The sequence below is a fragment of the Sturnus vulgaris genome, chromosome 20 (genome assembly GCF_052056855.1).
Source record: "Sturnus vulgaris isolate bStuVul1 chromosome 20, bStuVul1.hap1, whole genome shotgun sequence".
NCBI lineage: Eukaryota > Metazoa > Chordata > Aves > Passeriformes > Sturnidae > Sturnus > Sturnus vulgaris.
The window spans coordinates 3,212,083-3,226,632 of record NC_142262.1 but is presented as its reverse complement, the minus strand read 5'-3'; the positions used below and the strand labels follow the sequence as shown (position 1 = coordinate 3,226,632).

Below are 14,550 nucleotides of genomic sequence, written 5' to 3'. Positions count from 1 at the left end.
ATTTAAGTGTTGTAGTATTTGTTATGAAGCCTTCAGAAAGTGCTGCTGTAGATTGTCTGATGCTGTTCAAATAGTCAGGACACCTCTATAAAAAAATTGAAACTTAAGAAAATGAAGGTAGCTCTGGAGTTGTGTATATATGTTAGTGGATACACAAATATGTATGGTTCAAATAAAAAATCTGACAGATAATTGTTGTTTGAGCACAAAGTGCATTAACCTGCTCTGGCAGGAGTTGAAGGTCAATTTTTCTGAATCCAAGCTGGAGTTGTGTGAGACTCCCAGCTCAAAATTATTTATAGAGGTACTTCTCCTTTTGACTGTTGTAAAGGTGTATTTTCAAATTAAAATCATTACTGTTAGATCAAACAGGGGAATCTGAGCCTCTTGCAGTATTTTAAAGGAAGCATTAAGTGGAGTGGAAGCAGTTAATTATTCAAGGTAGATGTGCTGCTTGCAGAGTTTCTTGTGTTTCTCAATAACTGAACACTTTGCTGTAGATTTTATCCCTTATTTACTCTGCAAGTGATGAGTTAGCTTAGTGGGGAGCAACATAATGTTTATAATATTTATGTTGTTTTTAAAGAAAGGAACCTAAATTATTTAACATTTTGTACTGAAAACCACGTAGATATTTCTGTGGGTGAGATGTACATTAAATAAATTATCCTGTCAGTGATGTGACATAAAAGTTTGAAAAGTAGAGTTTGTGGGGCTTTTTGTTTAAATATCGTGTTATAAATTTGTATTTTCTCTTAATAAAATAACTTCCTATGCCCTTTGGAAAATACAAAGTCAGAGGGAACATTGAGAATTTATGTTAAATCTAACTTCTGCACCTAAATGAAATACCAGTGAAGCCTGAAGGCCAAATTCTCATAGTCCTGATGCCCATAAACAAATTATTACCCAGAAAAAAAACGGTGCCCCTGGGTTTGATTAGATGAGTCAACTGTATTAGGGGCACACTCCAAAACCTGCCTTTTACTGGAGAAACTTGACACTGAAACAATTTCATATACTTATGGAAATGAATGCAGAAATGTTTCTGAGGGAATAAAGCCAAGCCCAGGCTACAGCTGGGAGGAGAGAGCCTCGATGAAATGCCTGTGTTTGATGGTGAGACTCTGATTTTTGACACTCCTGATTTTTTAGCGTGCAGGAGCAGCCAGGCACCTTTAGCTGGTGAGTCAGAGCTGTGAGAGGGAGTAATGGGCTCCTCATTTGTATTTGTATTTTCTTATACTCCGTGGATGTGCCTGTGTCCATCAGCTGCTGGAACCTTCTGGAGGTGGCTGCTGATGTAGGAGAGCAGGAGAATTCAGATTATCACCCTTTCCTAAAAACTCCAGCAAGCAGATAGCAGGAATTCCTCTGTATGTTGCTGGGCAGTGCTTGAGGTATTATTATTTAGTGACATTAATTTAGTATTATTTTACTTGCATATTTCAAATTTAGTTGTTTCCATACACTGGTTTTATATAGAATATTAAGGGAAAAGGAAAGAGGTTTATACAGCCTTTATCTCTATATTGAGTATTTTCTTTTATTCCTAAGCATGTTCTTGCAGTGTTAAAAAATAAGTTGGTTCTGTTAAAAATATCTCACTGAAACCCCTTCAGTTAATTTTTTACTACTTTGATTGTAACATCCATGTGTAAATTCTGCATTTATCCTGGAGCCAGGTAGCTTTAGTATGTGGCTGCTAGCTAAGAATTATCCAGATTATGAAAAATAATCCACAGGAGCCAGAGCTGAATTAAAAAAGAAAACAAACAGCACCCCAAACCAAAAACCCCCAACAGGTTTTGAAAGACCATTGCCCTTTTTCCAAATGAATTTTTGTACTGAAAATGGAATTAATTCATCTTATCAAACATTAGTTTGGAAAATAAATTACTCTTCTGCCAATTACTTTTTTCTTGAAACTCCAGCTTCCATCTTTTCCATCCTTAAAGGAAAAAGGTGCTAAAAAAGAGAACTTTCAAACTGTAGGACAGGTTTTTCATGTGTTTTCTGCATCCCAAGGAACAGATTTGTTTGTGAGAATGAGCCTCTCTTTGGAGATGGATCTAAAGAAATGGAAGAGGAAAATCAGGTGCTTTTAAAGTTTTCTTTAGGGTTCTTGGGACTAGTTAGATTTGTAAAAATGGTTTCTTAACAGAGACATGAAATTAGCCTGCTAGATTCCCTTCCCTCTGAATTTCTGTGCTTTTTTTTACTGGAGGGATTTCAGGTGAGAGGTAGGATAACAAAAGCTGAGGTGGGATGTATCCAAGAAGGGTTTCTTGGAGCACAGCCTGAAGGGGAGAGTCCTGGCCTTTCTGTTCTGAACTGCCAGGAGTCAGGTGCAGAACAGGGAGAAAAAGTTTTGAGGAACTGAAGTTTAATCCCCACTCACTCTGCTGTAAGGAGTCACCAGAAGTCACTGGTGCAGGACAGGAGTGCAAGGGAAACTCTTTTTAGCCTCCCTCAGAGGTTCTGACCCCAGACTCCCCCTTTATTAAATTTTAGAAGTGTTTTGAAGTGAGTAGAAGCATTCCCAACCTGGAACTACTTGATTTGACTGACACTTAGTTGGGGAAAATATATTTTTTGATGTCAGGGCAGGGAAGATGATGGAAGCACAGGCAGGTCAGCTGACAGCTTGTGGCATCCTTTGGCTCATTTGCTGGGGGTGCACAGAAATTAAGATTTCTGTTGAAGGTACCCAGGTTCCACATTAGAACTAAAGGTGAGCTGAATTTCCACAGGAAATGCAGATTCTTTGTGTGTCAACCAAGCATTAAATCCAGTGGATATATTCAGTGCCTTTGTTTGTAGAAGATTGAGTTCCTAATCTATAATCTTCTGGGATTTCCATGTTTAGCAATGCTCCATGTATGTGCCAGTAATTTCCCTGCCTGAGGTTTGGGTAGACCTTACCCTGCAAGGTTTTCATTTCTCCAGAATGAAAGCCTTGATATGAGGAATGTGACAGAAAAAAAATCTCTCTTGTAAGCTGAGGCTGGGTTTGGGTTCTGTGGCTTCAGCTTTTGCCCACTTTGTACCCAAATAATAATAATACTAAAAAAATGTGTTGTGGGTACTAATGAGTGTTTTGGTTGGTAACTGACTCTGCTGGAGTTAAGGGACTCTGCTCATGCAGGTTTAAGACTAAACATTTTAGAAATTTAGTCTTTTGTTTAATCAGAAGTTAAGGGCATGTTGCAAGATGAAATGTTATGATTTGTGTTAAGCTGGTAAACTCCATTTTTGTAATTGGTTCTTCCAACTTTGAGGAAAAAAACCCATCTAATAATGGAATTCTGGGTGATTTCGTTAGCCTGAGTTGCACCTGAGAAAGAAAGTCCTTGTTCAGTGAGGCTTAACTTCTCTCATGACATTTTCGAAGTAGTCACATCTGTCAGGTGTTTTTGTGCCAGTAGTGAATAATAGCTCTGGGATACCTATTTGATCTCACATCAAAATAAAAGAAATTAATGGGTAAGCAGCAATGCAGTTTGAAATGCTGTCAGCCAATCTGTGAGTCACCCACAGTTGAATTTTTGTAATAAAAGACAGTGCATGGTATAATAATGTCTAATAACCATAATATTTTGCATTTCAATAGCACCTTTTATCCAAGAATCTCAAAGTGCTTTACAAACATAAACTCCCAATAAACTCAGTAATGCTCTGTGAGGTGGGGGTAAGTATTACCTCAGTTAAGGTTGGGAAAGTGAAGCACACAAAAGCTGAGGATACAAAAGCTGGGATAAGTGGAGCAGGGGTTATCTCAATCCCTTGTTGTAGCTGTTAGGCCATGACTTGGTGTAATAACAGTTTATCAAATAAAGCTCATCCATTTGATAGCTGAGAAAAATAAATATATGAGGGTAACATTAGAAGCCTCTTGTTCTGAGAATGACTCAGGAGTGTGGGGGCTGTTCCTGCACTAAACCCAGTTTTACCTGGAGTTACCTTTGGTCTCCAAGTGTGGATTTGCCTTGGTTGTCAAATAAAAAGTCATTTAGGGTACTGAAGTGCCTTTGCATTTCGTTTTGTCCAAAATGGACATTGTATCTTCACAAACCAGATTTATTCTAATCCTAGTACTTGTTTCTCTCACGTTACATGGAGCTCAGCTGTAATTTTCAGACGTGGGTGGACATGTGATATCCAGAGTCCATGCAGTGCAATCATGCTCTGCAATTAGGTGCATAATTACACTTTTTCAAACACTTTATTAATGATTTGTGATTTGAACTATGGGTGCAGGAGAAATAAAGTAATGAATAGATCAACTGAACAGCATTAAATCCCATTTTTAGAACTGAAATTAATTAATTTCATCTTAATTTGCTTTGGAAATAAATTTAAAAACTTTCATTTTTGTACAATAATTTCTTGTAGTTTTAAGGTTCTACTTCAGATTTATAGTTCTTGCTAGAGATGATAGTGGTGAGGAACACCTGATGGAGGTGTCCCAAGGCACCTTCATGCAGCTCCTTGCTGGATGTGTTCACCCCTGTGGAGTTACTTGTACTCTGTGTTCTGGGACACAGACTTTGTGTCTGTGCTTCTGTTCCATGCAGCTAAAGTGGCTGTAACAGATCATCCCTTCCTGAGAAAAATTTATCACTGATCCCATGGGATGGTTAAAATGACCTGATGTGTCATGGAGGGGTGGCTGAAGTCCAGTCAGTGTCTTTGTATTTTAGACTCCAGCCAAACTTCTGGCACTGTTTTCTCATTCTTTTATCCAAAGTATCACAGTTGTGGCCCTGAGTGATAAAAAGATGAATCTCCCTCATGTTTGGTTTGTAGAATTCAGACAACACACAGGATGGGTGAAAGGAACAACAGGATTTGAATGTATTTCATATATTCATATTTTCAGCTGTAGTAGCTGAGATGTGCAGACCACTGTCAGTTCTATACTCTGGGCTATAGTTACATTTCAGGTCAGGAAATATTTTTTAAAATTAGTTTATTGTAAGTTTAAAATTAGATAGTGATGTGAGGATCACAGGACATAAATATTTGAAGAATTTACAGATTTCTATATGTGAATTAAAACCTGCTAACTGTTCATGTATGTAAAACTGCACTGCAATAGTAGAAAGTGAATCCAAGACATTTTAGCATGTAATTCTGCATAGTTGTTACATTCTATTTCTTGAAGATGATGTTTCTTTACCAGAAAACAGAATATTAATATTTGAAATGTGAGGCTGGCGCTGTGTGCTAAGCTCATGGAAAATAAGCTCCTTTTTCTTTCCTAGGGTATATTTCCGAAATCGCTGGGTAAAGACTGTTCACCCAGTTGTGCATCAGTACTGTTTGATTTCAAGCACACATTCCACCTTTCAGATGCCACAGAAGGAAGATATTCTTAAGCAACGAGTAGTAGTTGTTACTTTAAATACATCACAGTATCTATGTCAGCTGGATCTTGAGCCAGGTAAGAGAATTTCTAGACAAGAAGTGTCCATGCTTGATCTTGGTCCCTTACCCAATTTTTGGAACTGTTCAAAAATAAAGTAAACAATGATGATCTTAAAATGCTCTTTTGTTTTTTTTAATGAATAAATGTTTATTACAAAACAAACTGCTGGCGTTCTAATTAACCTTTTGCTTGTTATTTTTTTTGCCTTCTTTAAAAAAAAAAAAAAAAAAGAAAAAAAAGGCAGCAATGCTATCTATGATCTGGTGTTTCTGAGATCCAAGGGGGAAAATTCTGTTTGAGATTCTGACTTTGAATATTATGCTCATTAAGGTCATTACTCAGTGGAGCATGTAAGCATAAATAACAGAGAGCTTTTTTCCCTTGTTTTGTGAATTGTTTAGCTTTGCAAACAACTCCCACACATACAACCCCTGTCTTTGTTAACATGATACATTTAGGGTTGTTTTCTAAACTGAAATATATTAGGCTTGTTTTTTTGGGGTCGAGGCTGCTTAGGGTTTATTATTTTCCTGATCTCCAAATTAAATCCATCTGCTTTTTGGAGAACATGGAATTTCTTGACATAAGTTGTTAGGGTTAGTTTTTTATGGCTACGTTTAAGCATTTGTTGCAGCAGAGAAAACTAATATGGAATTGATGGTAAATATTTCTGGGTCTTTAGAGAGAAATAGCTGCTTTGTTTGGCAGCAGGCTGTGTACAGTCATGCCATAGCAATGTGTGTACAGCTGTATGAAATTCATATTTTCCAAAGAAAATTGCTACAATTTTATGTATGTAATCTGAATTGGATGGTGCAGTAAGTCCTGTAATACTTTGTTTTAAACCTTAATATGTCACAGACATCAATGCATAAAACCACTTCTGTACCTAACCTGAGTTTAGATTTCATAAAATATAACTCTACAATGGGCAAGTTTTTTTTCAAGTGCATGTTCTCCAGTGCATAGATTCCCACCAAACCTTTGGTCCAATATTATCATAAGATTGAATTCAAATTTTCCTTCAACAACTTCTGTTCCTTTTTCCCCCCCCCCAACATTCCTTTAAGCCCATAACCAGCAAAGTGCTCAGGTATGTGTGCAATTTTAATGGGAAATATAGTATATAAAATAGTTACTAGGACTCAAGTACAAGAGGAATTCCTTGTCATTGTCGTTGTCCAAAGCTCTTCAAGTCTCGTGGTGGTGAAATGATTTTCAAATTCGAGAAACCTCTTGAGGGATGTCTGCCAAGAGAGATTTCCCTTGGTGTAAGCAGGGCTCTGATAAAACACGTGTTTAATTTCCTGTGTATCACAGGAAAGAGGCAGACCCGGGGGCTCCTCTGCTGTCACTGGCAATCAGGTGACCACCCTTGGTCATTTGATGGGTTTGAAAATTGTGTGGTTTTCAGCAGTTGCTAGAAATTAATCTGTGTAAGCCATACTTCTTAAAATTCTAGTTTTGCTTATTATCAGAATACAGAATTTTAAGTCCAAGTTCTTGTTTTGTTATCGATATTCATTTTATCATATTTCAAGTTTCATTTATTTGCTGATATCTCTGTTTTACAGGGTTTTTTACACACATTCTGTTAGATGAAGCTGCTCAAGCTATGGAGTGTGAAACGATTATGCCTCTAGCATTAGCTGATAAAAACACAAGAATTGTCTTGGCTGGAGACCATATGCAGGTAAGAGCTATGCAAATTTTGAGGATGAAGTGCATCTGTATAATGTTTGTATTTATCTATTTTAAGTTATTTATCTGCACCAAATCATATAATAGATGGGGAAGCCAAGGAGAATTCCAGGGACATTATTTCGGTAAGATGTGAGGATATTTATTATAGTCAGGAGTTAATGACTGGTATTCCCTGTTGATTTTTAAAAGAATTCAAGAATATGGAGAATTAGGATTGAGAGAACTTAAAATTTTTGTTAGAAGCATCTGATCAGGTGAAGATTTGAACAAGTGAGGAATGGAAAACTGAAACTATCCAGTGCTTTTCTGTTTCTGCAAAGTGCCTGGGAGCTGCTTGGTTTGGAGAGTTTAAAACACTGATTCTGCCTGTCATTTTACAGCCTGTAGGCATGAGAAAGCATGCTTGGAAAAGTCAGCTTTACTTGCTTTATTGATTTAGGCCAGATTTATTTGTTTTTATAGATTTGCCTTTAATTCTCTTTACATCTCACAGTAGCAGTAGAATGGATATTTGCTTTGGTACAGTAACAAACTCAGAATGGTGGTACCACCTATGATTTAATACTACTGGATAATTTCAGTGGTATTAGTAACGCCAAGGACTGGAGTAGTGCTTTTTAAATACTGCTCTCAAAATGCTTTTCAAGTGCTTGGAATTCTTACTTCAGGCTTGATCTCATCAGCCCAGCTGGGTGGGTGAAGTCTTCCCTGGGCCTGTCTCAGGCTGCTCTGTAACTCAGGGTCTTATAGAAGATACTCTATCAGGTGTCCAGTATTTAAATTTCCAAAACTAATATTTAGCTGAAGTGAAACTCAGAACCTGAATCGTGTGAATTCAGAATGATAAAATAGATTGGCTTTGTTTCTACACTTTGAAATTGTATCTTAAACATCTCATTTTCATCATCTTTGGTTCAGTTTTTCCTGCTGTAATAGATTGTGGCTTTATGGTTAAACGAGCCCAGTAGGAGTTCAGTGTAACAGTAAATAGGTCACCAGGTTTTTGTTTTTTCAACAACATTTCTATGTAACTTTTTAAACGGTACTAAAATTTCTTTATTTTCTGATTTGTACTATTTGTGGTAATAACTTAATTGTAAAAGTGGTTGTCAGAATAATGGTGTAAAGTCATTCTAAACACAGTTTGGGGTGTTAAACTTAGATAGAAGGGCTCTTTGCATAGTTATAGAGTATTTTATTGTTCCTTTAAGACCATGCTGGTCTTTTGTTACTTTTCTGATAGGAAGGAGCATTTCTGTGAATAGCCATGGTCTGTATCTTCCAGCTCAGAATGAATGTCCGGTAAAAAGGAGGTTTCATTTTTGGTTTGATGCAAAAACAATGCAAATACATTTGTTGGGAGCATGAAATTCCGAGTCCACCCATTTAGTTACATTTTCTTTGTGTGTGTGTGTCTATTACAGCTCAGTCCTTTTGTCTACAGTGAATTTGCCAGGGAGAGAAACCTTCATGTTTCCTTGCTCGACCGGCTCTACGAGCACTACCCTGCAGAATTCCCGTGCAGGATCCTGCTGTGTGAGAACTATCGCTCCCATGAAGCAATCATCAAGTAGGTGTGAACTTTTTCACTGTATCATGTGCTTTTTCTGACTGCTGCCAGCCAACAAAAGAGCCAAGCACAGCTCAAGCGTTTCTGTCACGAAAATCTTACTTGTTTTCAAAGTTCATTAGTAATTCTGTGTTGTAATTTGGTCTCCTAGAGCAGCTGCCAGGGCTGTGGGACAGAGCCCCTCATTCAGGTGGGGATGCTTTGGATGTTTGCACACTAAACCAAAGAAGGGCCAACTTTCCCTTTTTAACCACCCAGCAGTCTGTTATAAGGCTCTGTGCTTCTTTGAACCATTTCAGAATTTTAGATTTACTGGGCTGCATTATCTTGGAATGGTAAGCTGTGGGCAGTGTAAGGAACATATGGATATGCAACTGTGAATGGAAAAAAATAGGTCAAATTTTGAACATGTTTCTTTACTGTTGACATCTTTTATTACTTCTTTCAAGACACATTAATCAGTGGGTTTGCATTTTTATGCTATGATAAACTAATGGCTGCCAGTGTAATAAGCTCATCCATGAGCTGTGCTGGAAAGAATAAGTGCAATCATGGGGAAAAATGCTAAAGTTTAAATCCTGGCTCAAATATGTACTGAGGAATATTATGTTGGTATCCAGTCATACTAATTAGGTTATCACTGTGTTCAAAGCAAAAGCAGAAATATTTAAGTGCTCTGGGGAATCAAAAGTGAGAATGTAAAATATTTTTTTGCATAGCTTGATCTGTCTTCATTTTATGGACTTTGTAATTATAGGCTGAGTGCTGCTAGATTTCTTAGCCATTTTTTGAGTTTCTGAGTTTGAAATGAGAGCACATTTGTAAAGGAAGGGATCATTTCTGCTTTTCATTAGAGATCACTTCCATGTCATTTGCCTCAGAAAGATCATCAAAATTCACTTCAGCAGCTGGGGTTCAGACAGGGAGTTCCAAGAAAGATCCACTGTGTTGAACACTGAGGTGGGGATGCAGAAACACCACTGGCACTGGTTGGCTGTCTGGTGAAAGTCCAGCTTGCCCAATGCCACTGGGAAGTGTTCTCTGTGAGGTGACACCAGCTGAACACTCTCATGGTGGTCCCTTTAGGAGATGTCTCAAGTCTCCTTTTGTGTTTAATGTGGAATTTCCCCCCTGGCAAATGGGACCATGACACTTAGGACAGACGTGTAGGAAGATGAAGGGTTCATTAATCATCTCTACCTCACTGAAGCAGAGACACCATGAGAAACTGAAGAAAGAATGAGCCATTAGTTCAGCCTAGCTTTAGAGCTGTAATTGGTAAAAACAGCCCATACAGAAAAGTTTTGTTGTTTAATCAGATCTCATTACTAAGACTTAATTTGCAGAAGAGATTATTAGTTTTGCCCTCTGGCTGCTTTGGAGTCACTGCTGCAACCCAGCCCAGAGAGGAGCCCACTGTTCTTCAGGGCTGTCCAGGGTGAGCCAGTTCAGCTCAGGGGTGGGCTGCAGTGCTTTGATGGTGATTTGGTAGCAGACAAATTTCTGTGGCTTTTCCATGAGCAGCTGTTTCCATCTTAAGCTGCAATAATCCTGGAAGAACTCGATGGACCCACCAGCTGCAGAGTCTCCTGCTTTGGTTGTCTTCATGTCAGGCTGTACTCGGGTTACTGCAACCTCTGAGAGATATCCAAAGAACATTAAGGTTGGAGGTTGAAGATTGAAAGGGAGATTATACCAAATTCACTAATTACTGGAAGCCAGTGCATTAATTTAGCTGTACTGTGCATTTACACCACTCTGCAGTCTCTCCTTGCTGCCTTTTTGTCTTATTCCATTCAATTTGCCTTTTTCCCCTTCCTGCTTTTCACCGTGAAGTAGTTCTTGCCTCGTTTCTTTTTCAGTCAGCCAGCTGCTGGAATGGCTGCTGCCAGCAGAGGAACTCTGTTCTGGTTGTGTTTCTGGTCTCTAGCAACATAGATCAGCCTGGAGTAGAAGTCACAGAAGAAAAGCTTGGTTGACAGCTGAACGCCTGGCCAGTGTCGGGCTCAGTGCACACGAAATCTGTAGTAAATTTATCTTCCAAGTTCAATAACTCTTAACTGGCATGAGCAAGCTCGTTGTCCAGCCTGGGGAATAACCAGTGCCAGACAGCAAGTGTTCTTTTTGCCCAGTTTCCAGCCATCAGAACTTCTGAGTGAAACATCAGTGAGAAATGTTCATGACTTTGTCAAGCTTTAGATGAGAAGAAAAAACAGCCTTTGTAGAAAAAGTGTTGGAGAAGCATAATTTTAGTGCCTTCTGCTGTGTCTGTAGTAGGGAAATATCAGTTCAGAGAAATCATTTGAAGATGCTGAATAGTAATCAGTGGTTCTGTTTTCCTTATGAAGTATTTTGTGGTTGCATATTTCATCAGGGAGATTTGCATATTTTATCAGCGAGCTTATGTGTAGACTCCACATTTTACCCTGTTTTGCCTCGTTACAGTTACACATCCGAACTTTTCTATGAAGGCAAATTGATGGCAAGTGGAAAGCAGCCAGCACACAAAGATTTCTACCCTTTGACTTTCTTCACAGCACGTGGAGAAGATGTGCAAGAAAAAAACAGTACAGCTTTTTACAATAATGCAGAGGTAACTCTTCTTTGCTTTTACTGTTGTTTTCTTAAAGCTCCACTCCCCCGAATTTACTGGTTTATGCTCAGTGTGGGTGGAAGACATAAATTGTCCTTTACTAGGAGAGGGGAACATGGAGTTTGCTAAAGATGATGTAATGAAAATTGCAATTGTAGTAAACATTTCCACTAATTTACCTTCTTTTTTTTCTCTGCAAATTATAAGCCGCATCTCATTCTCCCAGGCTCATTCTTCAGGATGTCTTTCCTGATAATTTATGTGACATTCTGATAGAGGTATCTTAGCAACTGAGAGTAACTGCAATTTGAAGTAAAACTTAGATTTCTTTGACTGTTGTAGAAATGTTCCCACTCAGATAAGAGTCCTCTGGAGTAACATTTCACATTTCCTTTAATATGTTTAGGATCAGTGTCTAACTGATAATGTGCAGATGAGATTCTTTTAGGTGAGAACTTATTCTCAATCTGTTTGTTTCACAAAGGTTTATTGGTATTCTTCAAAACCTGCTTTTGTTCTCATTCCTTCCCTTGTGTTTAAAAGAACCAAACAACCCAAGCCCACAAAAACAAGCACATGCAGCAGCACCCACCCTCCCAGCTTGTGACTTGATAAAGCTCCTCATAGTGGAAGACTCCTTTTCCCAGTCACCTCCAGTTAGAGAAGGGAGAGAAAATCTAAGAAATAACAGTAATTTTCATAGGCTTAAGGGGAATTTCTGGTTGGTGCTTGTTGTGAAGCACTGCAGAGCTGCCTGTTTCCCCTTGCTGATCGTGGTGAGGTTCATCTGCTGCACAATTTGGAACCTGTTGTTGTTGTTGTGCTGTACTTGCTAAACACCCTTTGCTGAGTTAAAATATCTTCTTAAATAAGAAACTCCAGTGACTTCTGAACACCTGACTGCTTTCATTAATCTATTTGGATTGCTTTGCCATTTAAAAAAAGTTGTAAAAGACCTAAAAATATCTTCAGTGGCCAAGTAACTGTCTGAAAACTGTGAGTCATTAATGGCCACAGGCAGAAATGAAGGACAGCAGCTCCTTAAACACTAGCAGGAAAAGCTGAAATTAGATGATGAGGGAGATTTTTTCTGTTTGACCCTTAATGGATATTTGCATTGGGGCATCTTGTGGTTCATTGATGACTTTATTAAGAATTATTCTGGGAAATACACTTTCCCTTGTAGGTCTTAATTTAAAGATTTCTCTGTGTGGTATTAATTCTAAATACATACCCAGAAGCTATATACTTTCAGAGAATCTTGCCAAAATACCCACAAAAGATCATTATTTTCATGCTATGGCTTGTATAGATATAAAAGTTTATTCTAATAGCCTTTGTCAATAGAGCTGGCTTATAAGTGCAAGAATTGATGTCACAAAAGCATTCAGGACTTGCTTAAAAACAGTCCCATATTTTCACTGTCCTCTGAAATTACCGAAAATAAATTATTTGTGACTTTTTAAGGATTAACAGATTTTTTTTTCTTAAAGAGGCTGAGTTTGCATTTGTGATGCTGTAGGAAAACAGCATCATGAATTACCATGCTTTAAATAGCTGGAGAAATACTTATTGAATGTAAATTAAAAAAAGAATCACAAACCTTCTCTAAAGTTACTCAGAAATGCCTTGTGCAGTGTAGAACCTCTGGTGTGTTGAGATGAGCTGCTCTGGCAGGAGGTTACTTGGAGGCTGTCTCCTCACTGGAGGAAGTGTTCAGGTTTTATTACAAATTAGTCTTCTCAGCACATTTCATAATATTTCACAGAGAGGAATTAGCAGTTGATGGATAATCTGAAACTCCCAATGATATCCTTTGGAATGGGAGATGATTGTGCTGTGTATACAGACTCTGTGTCTATAGTTCTCAGACTCTAAGATGTCATATATCAAATCCAGAAAAAAAATTAAATTTTATCTAATTAGGCAGTGTGTTTACTTATAGAAATAAGTTGATGCATGGCAAGAAAGGTCCTAGTACACTTGACATTTCCATAAGAACCTAAGAATTAAGATTATTAATGTAATTCTGGAGTTTGTCATTTTAACTGTGGCTTTTGTGAGAAAACTTATTTCCAGATAAAAAAGGGTGCAGTGTAGTGAATACATAGTTTCAATCCAGGATACTGGAGTCTCATTAGTATCATTAGTATCATTAGTATCATTAGTATCATTAGTATCATTAGTATCATTAGTATCATTAGTATCATTAGTATCATTGCTCATGTAACACTGTGTCCTATGAGTGATTCAAAGCCCTAAAACTCAAATTCGCTTTCCCTACCGGAGAGTGACGCTGGCTGGGGTGTAACTTTGAAGAATCCTGCTTTTTTTCCCCCAGGTGTTTGAGGTGGTGGAGCGTGTGGAGGAGCTCAGGAGGAAGTGGCCCGTGGCCTGGGGCAAGCTGGACGATGGCAGCATCGGGGTGGTGACCCCGTACGCTGACCAGGTGTTCCGCATCCGCGCCGAGCTGCGCAAGAAGCGCCTGTCCGACGTCAGCGTGGAGAGGGTGCTCAACGTGCAGGGTGAGCAGCTGGGCTGGCCCCGAGCTGGGCTGACCCAGGGGAAATGGGTCTGCTGCACTAATAATTTGATAAAATGACCCTGTGATTTACTGGAATTACCCTAAAGCCATGGCGGCGAAAGGAGGGCTGTCGTACAGATGTTACTCCAATGTTGACTCTAAACCCATGGATATGAGATTTCTTCTTCCTCAAAAACGTATTTTTGTCTTTTCTCAGAATTGAGTTCAACCCCACTTCAAAAACAAAACTGTGGAAACTGATAGATTTTAAACAGAATTTAAACTTTTTTAACAAACCGATAGGTTTTAAAGTTCCAAATACGAAAGTAAAAGAACTTTAGCCTTGAAATGTTTTACTGCTTTCTTTTCCATCTGTAGAATAAACTGCAAGGAGTCTAAAAATTTAGGTGTTTCTTCCTGAAATCACATTGATAACAAGGATTATGTGTAGGCATAGCCTGTTGCTAGGCTGCACTTCTAGTCAGTAATAAACAAAGGCAGATGATAAAGTAACTGAGTGACAGTGAGTGGTTTGCTCTGTTTTTTCATGGTGGATATTCATGTATTTGAGAAATTTAAAAATATGAATCAAGAATGTCCAGAATTTATTTTTTAGGTAGAATAAATAAATTCAAGATTTGTTATTGACTGATAGGCAATGCTGTAAAGGTAATTAACGTTTTGGGAAGTTCAGGAGTGATTGATATCAAGGTAAAAAAGTAAGTTTT

The 14,550-nt window shown here is 38.2% G+C and overlaps 1 protein-coding gene across 3 annotated transcripts in view; it reads left to right on the top strand.

The window, feature by feature from the left end:
- Window positions 1-14,550, top strand: part of HELZ (helicase with zinc finger) — an 86,092-nt gene that overhangs the window by 47,349 nt on the left and 24,193 nt on the right. For all 3 annotated transcript variants that reach the window (XM_014882702.2, XM_014882701.2, XM_014882705.2), the window contains 5 exons: window positions 5,268-5,446; window positions 7,006-7,124; window positions 8,560-8,705; window positions 11,151-11,298; window positions 13,640-13,823. In XM_014882702.2, coding sequence (XP_014738188.1) covers window positions 5,268-5,446; window positions 7,006-7,124; window positions 8,560-8,705; window positions 11,151-11,298; window positions 13,640-13,823 — 776 coding nt within the window. The remainder of the gene's footprint in view (window positions 1-5,267; window positions 5,447-7,005; window positions 7,125-8,559; window positions 8,706-11,150; window positions 11,299-13,639; window positions 13,824-14,550) is intronic.